At 38.1% G+C, this 12,528-nt stretch overlaps 1 protein-coding gene across 5 annotated transcripts in view; it reads right to left on the bottom strand.

Moving 5' to 3' along the window:
- The window catches only part of Alg6 (ALG6, alpha-1,3-glucosyltransferase), a 42,308-nt gene that overhangs the window by 26,848 nt on the left and 2,932 nt on the right, over nucleotides 1-12,528 (bottom strand). For 2 of the 5 annotated variants that reach the window (XM_013020643.1, XM_013020647.1), the window contains exons 2-5: nucleotides 12,062-12,198; nucleotides 11,240-11,486; nucleotides 1,750-1,834; nucleotides 111-200 (exon numbers count right to left, since the gene is read on the bottom strand). In XM_013020643.1, coding sequence (XP_012876097.1) covers nucleotides 111-200; nucleotides 1,750-1,834; nucleotides 11,240-11,321 — 257 coding nt within the window. In that variant the 5' untranslated portion in view covers nucleotides 11,322-11,486; nucleotides 12,062-12,198. Of the gene's footprint in view, nucleotides 1-110; nucleotides 201-1,749; nucleotides 1,835-2,794; nucleotides 2,841-11,239; nucleotides 11,650-12,061; nucleotides 12,199-12,528 lie in introns of those variants that run through there. The other 3 variants (XM_013020644.1, XM_013020645.1, XM_013020646.1) reach the window with 3 other exon arrangements.

Below are 12,528 nucleotides of genomic sequence, written 5' to 3'. Positions count from 1 at the left end.
AACTGTGTATTACAAAGTAAAACTTTCCTCTCTTCAATAAAGCCAGATCAGACTTTCTTATGTCTACCAAGGGTACAAAAATTCAGTTACATTAAGGTAGAAAAACTTACACATAAGCACACAAAAAGCTATGGTAAGCTGTGAGAGGTGGATAGTCCAGTCCCCAATACTGTAAATTGTTATCACTGCTGTTAAAATACCTGGAAAAAAAATCAGAAAAGAAAAAGAAAATTAAAAAGCACCATTCCATTATCAATATTCAAGATTTATTCAACATGTATTATCTAACTGAATTTCATCTTAAAACTTGAACTATTACAATAATAATTAAGCTGTGAAAAGATATAAAGCAGATGTTTTAGGCAAATTAGGACTAACCACTTTTCAGTTAATTGATCTAATCAATGATTAATACTCATACAACAAAAATATACAACCAAAAAAGACAATTTGCATCTCATAGTCTTAACACACTAAAGAAATGGTATTTTTTTAATTCACAATTTTAAAAGATAAAAAGTCAATTTCAAAAATACATGAAGATCTAGCTTAGGGAAAAAGAAATACCTGCAGGCAGGCCTTGTTGTCTTGAGGTTCCAGTGACAGAAACCAGCTAAGCAAGCGCTATCCCACTGAGCTTTCCCCAGTCCTAGGAAGGCTTGGAATTAAAGTTATGTTTGAAGTGAGTGCTGGTGGCTCAGACCTGTAATCCTAGCTACTCAGGAAGCTGAGATCTTAGGTCCTGGTTCAAAGGGAGCCCAGGCAGGGAAGTCCATAAGATGTTATCTCCAATTATCACCTAACCACCAAAAAGCAGGAAGTGGAGCTGTGGCTCAATGGAAGAGCACTAAAAATTCAGAAACAATGTCCAGGCTCTTTTTGTTCAACAACAACAACAAAAAATTTTTTAATATTATGTTTGAAGAAGTCTCACTATAAGTGCTATGCCTCAAGAAATAAAAATTAAGCTTCCATAAACATTCTTAGTCCCTCTGGGCGCTGGTGGCTCACGCCTGTAATCCTAGCTACTCAGGAGGCTGAGATCTGAAGATCGAGGTTCAAAGCCAGCAGGGGCAGGAAAGACCGTGAGACTCCTATCTCCAATAAACCACCAGAAAACTGGAAGTGGCGCTGTAGCTCAAGTGGTAGAGCGCTCGCCTTGAGCTGAAGAGCTGAGGGACAGCACTCAGGCCCAGAGTTCAAGCCCCACCACCAACAAAAAAAAAAAACATTCTTAGTCCTATCCTTTGTAACTAAGCAGCTTCTTCCATCCAGTTTACTTTGTCATAGGAATAACTTCTAATAATGTATATCAAACTACATAATCTACAAGTCACCACTGCTCATAAGCCTGTTTATAATAAGTCACAGTTACAAGTTACAATCTCATACTTCAGGATTAAAGTTTTTAAGCTGGTACTCAACATAATCTTCATTAAATAATCTATTGCCCCTATTCAGTAGTACCATTTGGCCATTAGCCAGACAACTGCTGGGACAGATATGGCCATGAGAAATCAAGTAATTCAATTAATCAAGTAATTCTAGAAATCAAGTAATTCATTTTGATCAATACAACTTGGTTTTCAGCTTCTTATAAAGCAAAAACTAGTTTTCACTCACTTTCATGTGTAGATTCACTGGAAATAAGCGAGAGAGGTGCTAAAATGATGCCAAGCTGTAAGCATTCAATATCTTCAAATAAAGTATATTATCATAAAAATAAAATTCAGCCAAAATCGTCCATACCATTGTCTAATAGGTAAATTATAAGTGACTTCTTGCCAGTGTCTCTGAGCTTCATAATCCCCAAACATGGGAGGTTTTCCAGCACCTACAATAAAAAATAAAAACAGCAGAACACTAATGGACTTCAGTATACCAGTGATTTTAAATTTTATAAAATTTTTCTAGGGCTTGGGATAAAAGTCAATGGTAGAAAATCTGCCTAGCATGTTGGAGGCACTCTGTTCAATCTCTAGCACCAAAAATTATTAATTAAATTAACCAATTAAGGGCTGGGAAGATGGCTCAGTGGTAGAGTGCTTGCCTTGCATGCATGAGGCCCTAGGTTCGATTCCTCAGCACCACATAAGCAAAAAGGAAAAAAGCAGGAAGTGGTGCTGTGGCTCAAGTGGTAGGGCGCTAGCCTTGAGCTGAAGAGCTGAGGGACAGAGCCCAGGCCCAGAGTTCAGGCCCCACGACCAGACCCAAAAAAAAAAAAAAAATTAACTAATTAATTAAAGCGAAGGAGGGAGAGAAGGAAAACAGGAAGGGAGGGAGGAAGGGAGGAAAGAATTGTAAAAAAAAAAAGAATTGTAGAGACAATGCTGGCAAGAACATAGCAAGTTACCAAAAAATCAGGGAATGAGGTAGAATCCTGGCACTGCTAGCAAATTGAGCAACTGTGTGATAAACAAACTACTTATCTTTCCTAAGCTTTAGCAAATTAAAAACAAGAACTATATAATTTATCTAGAAAACTACCAGAATAATAGATATAAAGGATCCAGAATAGTACCTAGTACATAGTAAACATTCAGTAAATAAAAATACTATTTCATTACTGTCCATACTATTAACATTTTTAAGTTATAAGAAGGATTGTCAAACTAGGTGCAGTGGTACACTTGGGAGGCAAAGACAGAGGACTAAGTTTAAAACCAGCCTGGGCTATATAGTGAGACCCTGTTTAAAAAAAAAAAAGTCAACTACACTGTCTAAGAAGTATCAAAAATAATCATAAATATGTCATTTGCAAAGAGCTTTTACAAATTAAATATAAATAACTTACAGTGGCATACAGAACTAAATACAGACTATGTATTACATAGCCATTAGTCAGGTCAGGCTTTGAGTTTATAAACACTGACAGTTTATAACATTTTCTATTTCAAAACTGCAAAGAAGGGATAAGGGACTTTTAGTAAGTAACACTTGATAGTACACAATACAACAACCCTTTGCAATAAGTATTAGTATTATCCCCACTTTAATTGACTATCAAGTACCAGGATATGAATTCAAGGCCTCATGCTTGCTAGGATGCTCTATCACTGAGCCAGAACTCCATCCGTTATTATCCCCACTTCACAGCTAGAAAAATAGTGACAATGGTCACTGAGCTAGTAAACACCTACTCAATTGTTTTTGCAGTTCTGCAGTGAGTACTGAGAAAGTCTGGCCAGGGACACAGAACAAATTAATACATCCAGTTACAGAGAATGCTTTATTACTAGAACTAGGTTCTCCAGTAAACTAGGCTGCACTAATTGCAGGACCCCTTTCATCTAACCAGAACCAAAGTACTCAGATCCTATTTCATTGCCCTCTAAGTTCACACCCAACATCAGACCAAGAACAAAATGAAATATACCAAAAAACGTTCCTCTCGCAAACCTTATCTACCTCATCCAGTCCAAACCTTTTCAGGGTTGGGTCGGTTCCTGTTAGCCCACATTCTTCACTACATTTGGGAGTGTGCAACTTGTAAATACCAGCTATGCCAAATATTATATCCTGTGGTTTTAATCTGGATTTCTTTCATCATTAATGAAATAGAGGATATTTTGTCATTTGCATTTTTCTTCCTATGAAACACTTTTGAGCATTCCCATGAGATGTTTTTATCTAATGTCCCTATTTTTTTTTTAAGTTTCAGTATTGGGGTTCTAACTCAGGGCCTCATACTTGATAAACCTGACCACTTGAGCCACACTCTCAACTCTTTTTTGCTTTAGTAATTTTTCAGGTAAGGCCTCACATTTTTGCCCAGATTTTCCTGTCACAATCCTCCTATCTAAAGCCTAGTGGGATAACAGGTATGGACCACCAGGTCTGGCTTATTGTTTTACATAGGGTCTCACTAACCTTTTGTCTGTTTGACACCAAACTGCAGTTCCCCCCAATCTTCACCTCCAAAGTAGCTGAGATTACAAGTGTAAAATATCACACCCAGCCCTCACAATTTAACTAGTGATTGACTACAAAAGTGTTGAGAGCGGGCACTGGTGGTTCATTCACAACCGTAATCCTAGCTACTCAGGAGGCTGAGATCATGGCTCAAAGCCAGCCCAGGCAGGAAAAGCTGTGAAACTCTTATCTCCAATAAGCCACCAGAAAACTGGAAGTGGCACTGAGTGCTCACCTTGAGCTGAAGAGTGAGGGACAGCGCTCAGGCCCAGAGTTCAAGCCCCATGACCAACAAAAACAAAAAGTGTTGAGAAAGCACAAAATGGTAGACACCAGTTTCTAAGTCAGCAAATAAGGTGAAAATCACGAGTCAAATATACTAATTAGTCTGACAGGAAGATGTATGACATATTAATGTTCACTAAAATCTAATCTAGATTTTTCTACCTACAGAACAATGAAATAAATTATTTGCATTTAATGACTATTCTACCAATGCCCCTTAAATATTAAATTTCTACTCAAGAAGGTATCCAAGCATGGGGTAATTTCAGGAAAAGCAGATTCATGACAGAACATCACACAGTGAGTAGCTTAAAAATTACCCAGAGTAGCTGGGTGCTGATGGCTCACGCCTGTAATCCTAGATACTCAGAAGTCTGAGATCTGAGGAACACAAAGCCAGCCTGGGCAGGAAAAGTCCACAAGACTCTTATCTCCAATAAACCACTCAAAAAACCAGAAGAGGCGCTGTGGCTCAAGTGGTAGAGGGCTAGCTTTGAGCTAAAGAGCTGAGGGACAGCACCCAGACCCAGAGTTCCAGCCCCATGACCGACAAAAAAATAAATTACCCAGTATACACATACATACCCATGCATATACACATGTGCATGGGCACACACACAAACACACAAAAAATACAGCAGCCTCTCAGAAAGAACCATGTCTTACTCATTTTTGTATTTTCTGCTAGTAGACTCTCCATGATAAATTCTGATAAATTCACCTAATTCTCATGGAATGTTGACATAGCATGGATATTATCTGTGTGACACCAAAGATTTTTAAGTTCAAAGAATATGTGAGTTCCTGACTTTTTATTTACTGAATATGCAACGTTAATTTAGATGGCAGATCAATTATACCAAGACTGATTAAATACAATGTCCAAATACTTGTCTTGCCTAAAATATCCTACTTTGAAAAAACTACTTTTCTTTTGTTTGAGACAGGTTCTAGCTACATAGCTCAGGCTAGTCTCAAACTTGGAAGCCTCTTGCCCCAGATTCTGAGTGCTGGGATTACAGGTATGTATGATTGGAGGAGGAAGAGTGCTTGAAATTATAAGCCTCTTTCTATTCATGCTACCTACCCCTATTCCATTCATCTCTTCTACCAACTCATATGCAATCTTCAAGAATCACCTCAAATTTTCCATTAACTTTCTCTTATAAATTAAAAACATACTGACCAGCTAGGAATTAATGGCTTACACCTGTAATCCTAGCTACTCAGAGAAGGCTAAGATCTGACAACTGTAGTTCAAAGCCAGCCCAGGTAGGAAAATCCATGAGACTCTTATCTTCAATTAATTACCAAAAGTCAGAAACAGAGCTGTGGCTCAAGTGATAGTGTACTAGCCTTAAGCAGAAAAGCTAAGAGACAGCACCCAGGCCCTGAGTTCAAGCCCTATTATCAGCCGGGGAAAAAAAAAGTGACCATTAGTTATTGACTTCTTATATTCCTTACACTTTCAGTATCATGTTTTGCCATAGAACTATACATTTTCCTACTTGCTTCCAAGCAACAGTTTTATTTCCTAAAGATAGAAAAAATTATATTCTATTCAAAGGAAACATTGGCAGGCATATATAGTACATTCAAAACATAATTAACAGCCTATCACCATGCACCAACATCAACTCAAAATGGATTAAAGACCTTAACATTAAACCTGAATCTCTGAAACTACTGCAGGACAGAGTAGGAGAGACACTTGAACTAATAGGCACAGGAAGGAACTTCCTGAACAGAGTCCCAGGGTCACAACAAGTTGGAGAGAGACTCGACAAATGGGACTACCTTAAAATAAAAAGCTTCTGCACAGCTAAATCTATAGCAACTAAGCTAGAAAGACAACCAACTAATTGGGAAAAAATATTTACCAGCAATATATCAGACAAGGGGTTAACATCCTGTATATACAGGGAACTCAAGAAACTAATCGCTCCCAAACCTAACAAACCAATTACTAAATGGGCAAGGGAACTAAAGAGGGACTTCTCAAATGAAGAAATAAAAATGGCAAAGAAACACATGAGGAAATGTTCATCATCCCTGGTGGTGAAGGAAATGCAAATAAAGACAACCCTGAGATACCACCTTACCCCAGTCAGAATGTCCCACATCCACAAATCAGCCAACGACAAATGCTGGAGGGGATGTACACTTATACAACCACTTTGGAAAGCAGTCTGGAGGGTCCTTAGAAAGCTAAAGATTGACCTCCCTTACGACCCAGTCATACCACTTCTAGGCATCTACCCTGAACAACAGGAACCAATATACAAGGACACGTGCACCTCCATGTTTATTGCAGCACTGTTCACAATAGCTAGGATATGGAAACAACCCAGATGCCCCACGACAGATGAATGGATCCAAAAATTGTGGTATCTATACACAATGGAATATTATGCAGCCATTAGAAATGACAAAATAATGGCATTTGCAGGGAAATGGATGGAGCTAGAAGGAATCATGTTGAGCGAGGTAAGCCAAGAGCGAAGAGACAAACGGTACATGGTCTCCCTGATAAGTGGATGATAAATCCAAAATGTTAGGTGATACGACAAAACTAACAGGACTTAAGAAACAAAGAACTCCTGCTCATCTGGTTGAACCACTACTAAATATCCCCATGCTGCTGATCACATGTATGGTGTATAACATGTGAACACTGTTATATATTACAGACTGTGATAGACAATTTGCTCCAGGAAAGTTAGAATGAACTTGTGACTTAGAAATTATGTAATCACTTAATCACAATCGGAAAAAAAAAAAAAAAGAACTTCGGGGAAGGGAGGGAGGGAGGGGATGGTAGGGGGAAAACAATGGAGGGGCTAACAATGTTCAGGAGGAAGTGTACTCATTACCTCACTCATGTAACTGTAACCCTCTGTATAGTATCTTTACAATAAAAAATTTAAAAAAAAAAAAACATAATTAAGCCAGACACTGGTGGCTCACACCTGGAATCCTAGCTACTCAGGAAGCTGAGATCTGGGGACCAAGGTTCGAGGTTCGAAGCCAGCCTGGGCAGAAAAGTCCCCATGAGAGTCTTATCTCCAATTAACCACTCAAAACCCAGAAGTGGTACTGTGGCTCAAATGGTGGAGAGCACTGATCTTGAGCACAAAGAGGCTCAGGGACAGTGCTTAGACTCTGTGTTCAAGCCCCACAACCAACAAAAAAATAAAAACATAATTAAGCTGAATGTGGTAGTTCAAGCCTGTAAACTAGCCACTTGGGGGGTAGCGATCACAGTTCAAAGCCAGACCAGACATAAAAAGTTCAAGATACTACGTCTCAATCAATGTCACCTGACACAGAGGAAAGCTCAAATAAAAAAATGCCCTGGGCATAATGAGATCATATTTTGAAAATAACAAAAATGGGGCTGATAGAGCAGTTCAAGTTGTAGAATGCCAGGTTAGCCAAGCACAAGTTCAAACCCTAGCATCAACAAAAAGTAATTATAATAATAAACGACTTGCTTAGTTAAGCTGGAAAAAACCTACAATATTTTTAAATGAAAATAATTCCCCAATAAATTGCTCTCTTTTTACATGTATATTTTAGAGGTATGTGTATGTTTGTTTGTATTTCAATGAATACAACCACTGAATACTAATTTATTTATGAGAAAAGTTGATTTTTATTTCTCATTTGTTTTTGGACCACTGACATGATGAAAGTCAGAAATGTTAAGTAATTTCCTATACCCAAAAAAACTCAACTGTCTAGATTTTTTGCAATTACTCTAGATTTGTGATCAGTGTAGAAGAATTTATTACTATTCTCTAACAAATAGAAGAATGGATAATGACTCTCTTTAGGGTTGGGAAACAAGTTTTTATCCAGAGTCTGACCTACTTCAATAAATTCAGCTGACACTGGCTATGAAATTAGTACTTAAGTTTTAAAACTGCTAAAGTGCCCTTAAACCAACCCAGAAGGACAACCCAACTGTACCTGTGGGAGCATCACTTGGGAAGGACAAAGAGGATTCCTTCCACAGGGTGATTAATTCTACAAATTCGTTTACACAAGATTCAGAATTACACAAAGAAAACACACTAATGCATATTTATACAGACTTAATTGTGTCTCATTCTTACGAAAATGGCCAGTACTTAAATGTTCATTTTATTAATAACTGAATTCATTAGAATTATGCTTGAATTTAAAGAACACGTAGTGTGTTAACAATAGATTATAGTACCTTTCACATTACTTGTTATTTATTTACTTTTTGCTAGTTCTGGGACTAGACCTCAGGGCCTGGGGGATGCCCCTGAGCTTTTTTGCTTAAGGCTAACATCTACCACTTGAGCCATAGCTCCACTTCTGACTTTCTTTTTCAGTCCTGGTTAATTGGAGATAAGTCTTGTGGACTTTCCTGCCTAGGCTGGCTTTGAACCCCAATCTTCAGATTTCAGTGCCCCCAAGTGGCTAGGACTAAAGGCATGAGCCATCACTGTCTAAGCTTGCTTACATTGCAATTTTAAACATTCTAAAAGAAAGATTTGGCTAGAATTTTTCATATAAAATTGTCTTTTATGTTTCTGGTTAATGAACCTGTAAGTGCACTGGGTGCCAGTGGCTCACACCTATAATCCTAGTTACTCAGGAGGCTGAGATCTGAGGATCACAGATGAAGCCAGCCCAGGCAGAAAAGTGCTGGAGACTCTTATCTCCAATTAACCACTCAAAAAATGAAAGTGGCACTGTGGCTCAAGTGGTAGAGCACTAGCCTTGAACACAAAGAGGCTCAGGGACAGCACCTAGGCCCCATTTTCAAGCCCTACAACCTTAAAAAAAAAAAAAAAGGAACTTTTAAGTTCTTACAAATTACCTTAAAAAGAAGAATCTAACCAATAAAATAGAGTAGAATCATACTCTAATATGTTGAAAAAGCTCATTTTGTATGACTTTTTCCTTCAAAATAGCCAATACAACCTTTGGGATAAAAAGATTAAAGTAAAAAAAAAAAGATTAAAGTAGGCCAGGCTCTGGTGACTCACACCTGTAACCCTAGCTACTCAGGAGGCTGAGATCTGAGGATCGAGGTTCAAAGCCAGCCCAGGCAGGAGGGACCATGAGACTCCTATCTCCAATAAAACCACCAGGAAACCGAAGTGGCGCTGTAGCTCAAGTGGTAGAGCGCTTGCCTTGAGCTGAAGAGCTGAGGGACAGTGCCCAAGCCCAGAGTTCAAGCCCCACGGCCGACCAAAAAAACAACAAAAAAAAAGATTAAAGTAAAAAAACCTTTCTCTGTTTAAGTGCTGTTATTTTGTCTAAAAACACCAATATACTTTGGATCAAGTACAGAGGATTTGTGAAAGGAATTCTCTACAAGAAATAATAAACAATAACCATCACTAAATTAAGAAACTGTCTACTCCCCATAGATTTTTTGTTGTTGTTGGTCAGTCATGGGGCTTGAACTCTTGGTTGCTGTCCCTGAGCTTTTCAGCTCAAGGCGAGCGCTCTACCGCAGTGCCACTTCTGGTTTTCTAGTGGTTAGTTGAAGATAAGAGTCTCATGGAGTCTTCTGCCAGGGCTGGCATTGAACCTAGTTATTCAGGAGGCTGAGATCTGAATAGTTAGAATTACAGGCATGAGCCACCAGTGCCCGGCTAGATTATTTAAAAGCAAAAGGCAATATTTATTCAATATTTTTAGTTCTATGAAAACTAATTTACATGAACAGCCTAAAAATTTAAGGAGTACAAATTTTAGAAAGAAATTCAATTATAGTAACATATTTAAGTAGTTTATCTAAATAATGGATAATTTCCAAAGGAGGATTAATACAGTAATAATAAAGCAAGCTAACTTTAGTTTCTACACTTTAGTGTGGAAAAAAAATCTGGATCTATAGTGCTTTGTCACACTGCATATTGCAGGAATCTGGACCGATAAGAGTCTTGTCACACTGCATATGGTGAAGGGAATTTGAGAAACACAGATGCAGGAAGCAGACCACTAGACCCTTGTTATGTAAGCAGGGCTTTCTTGCTATACCCAGAGGGACCACCCTTATCTCCAAAATGAACAGGCTTTCCAAGTTTCCCTCAATTTGCTACTCTTAGCTCATCCTCCGTGAGTCCCTATATTTTTCACAACTTTCTTCTCTCCAGCAAGCCTAGTACAAAGGCACTCAGGTTTAACTATTTCCTCAGCTCTTCTTCTACAAGATCCCATGTCATATGAAATTTATCTTGAATAAATGTATATGATTTGCACTTATGTCGTCTTGTATGAGCCCTAGCAGAGAAACTCGGAGAGAAGAAAAAGGTACATTCCCTCTCCTATAAGTGCTTCCCAAGTACAAATGTCAGGTGGGAGAATGTGTTACTTTGTCACAGTGATGAAGACTGGCTAACACAGACCATTATGAAACAATTCTCTTCCTGTATTTATAGCACTTAATGTAATACCTAAGTGTTAAATAAACACTTGCAATGTTAAGCTTGATTTTATCCCCAGTCTCCAGAACCACACTCCAGCAACTCTTCCTTCCTCACAGGTTTTTTTCTCCATTGATCTCCTCTTCTCAACCTAGAAATGTACTTTTAAAACCATCAGCAACAACGAACTATGACTGCATTTCTGTCTCTTCAATATCTAAGACATAATCGTTTCATATTTTGCTATATTTACCATTAGTATGAAGTTTTGTTTTCTCATAACACAAAGTGCATTTCGTTTTTAAACATTTCCTTTAGAATTACAAGTTTAAATGTTTTGTTTTTGTTTTTTGTACTACCAGGCTTCACAGCTGCTTGAACTATATTAAGCCTTTCAACCTTATTTACTTGACCACACTAATAAAACCTTGAATTTTCCTGTTTCAATTAGAAAACTGAAAACTGTTACCAAAACATATTGAGGAACTGAAGGTGTGGATCAGTGGTCGAGTACTTTATTAGAATTATGAAGACCTGGATTCTATCCCCAGCACTGAGGAAGTAGGGGAAACCCTACTCAAAGGAAATATTTACCTGTAGTTTAAAAATAGTTTTAAAAAATGTTCTACCTGAATAAGAATTAAGGGAAACAGCCCAACGCACTGTCAGTCCCATTAAGACCACTACTGTCATCCAATACCACTTTTCCATAGTTCTTCAAATTCAGAGAAGAAAACAGGACCAGGATCAAAGTACTTTTATCATAGAGTCAGTCACTTATTTCCTTGATTAGAGGAATGTTATCACTTCTTTGGAGAATCTTAAATGATGATTTGCTTCTAAGCAGTCCAAAACTGATTGTGTCTGTGAAGAAGCCTAGGGTGGAAAAAGATATCAAGAATTAGCTTAACAATAAAATCTCTACACCAAGTAGAAAGATGTAAAATGAGGGGGAAGGGTAGAGATAGACACTGAAGGAAAGGAGATTCTGTTAAATTTCTTATTCCCTATTCTTTTTTTCTTTTAGTTTTTTGTTTTTTTTTTTGGTCTGGGCCTGAGCTGTCTCAGAGCTCTTCAGCTCAAGGCAAGAGCTCTACCACTTGAGCCACAGCGCCACTTCCAGTTTTCTAGTGGTTAATTGGAGATAAGAGTCTCAGGAACTTTCCTGCCCCAGCTGGTTTTGAACCTCGATCCTCAGATCTCAGCATCCTGAGTAGTTAGGATTACAGGAATAAGCCACTGGCGCCCGGCTCCCTATTCTCTGTAAAATGTGACCTGAAATAAAATAAAGGTTTGTTTTCACAAGACTGTATTTCTGAGAAAAGAAGATGTGCACAGCTAGTGGCACAATAAGTTCTATCTACAGCACATTTACCTACAAGGAGACAGAATACCACAAGATGGACCAAGAGTAAATTTCTCTTTGATGCAGGGAAAAGGAGGAATTTTACCTTTGTATTTAGTAACTCAAAACCTTCAGTTCAAGCCCCCCATACAACCAAGAAGAGGGCAGGAACGAATCCCTTTCTCTTTCCTCCTATTGACTTTATTCTCCTTTGGTCATTTCACTGTTCCTAGGAACTTGCCTCTGTGAAGCAACATAAAAAGAAAAATGCTAAATTAAATCATTTTCTAATTGAATTCTGGATTTGACACAGGTTACAGCCACTGTAAACTATTCAAATCCTTGTATTCCCATTGCTTGAATTGCTTTTTATCAACATTAATATATTCCAGAACTGCAATACAACAGACTATTTCTTACTAATACATATTTAAAATTTAAACTTTAAATAATCCCTAAATTTGAAAAAATATCATTAAGGGGCTGGGAAGTTGGCTCAGTGGTAGAGCGCTTGCCTTGCATGCCTGAGGCCCTGGGTTCAATTCCTCAGCACCACATAAGCAAAAAGAAAAA

The sequence above is a fragment of the Dipodomys ordii genome, unplaced genomic scaffold (assembly GCF_000151885.1).
Source record: "Dipodomys ordii isolate 6190 unplaced genomic scaffold, Dord_2.0 Scaffold51, whole genome shotgun sequence".
In the NCBI taxonomy this organism is placed as follows: domain Eukaryota; kingdom Metazoa; phylum Chordata; class Mammalia; order Rodentia; family Heteromyidae; genus Dipodomys; species Dipodomys ordii.
This window is presented reverse-complemented; position numbering and strand designations above follow the sequence as displayed.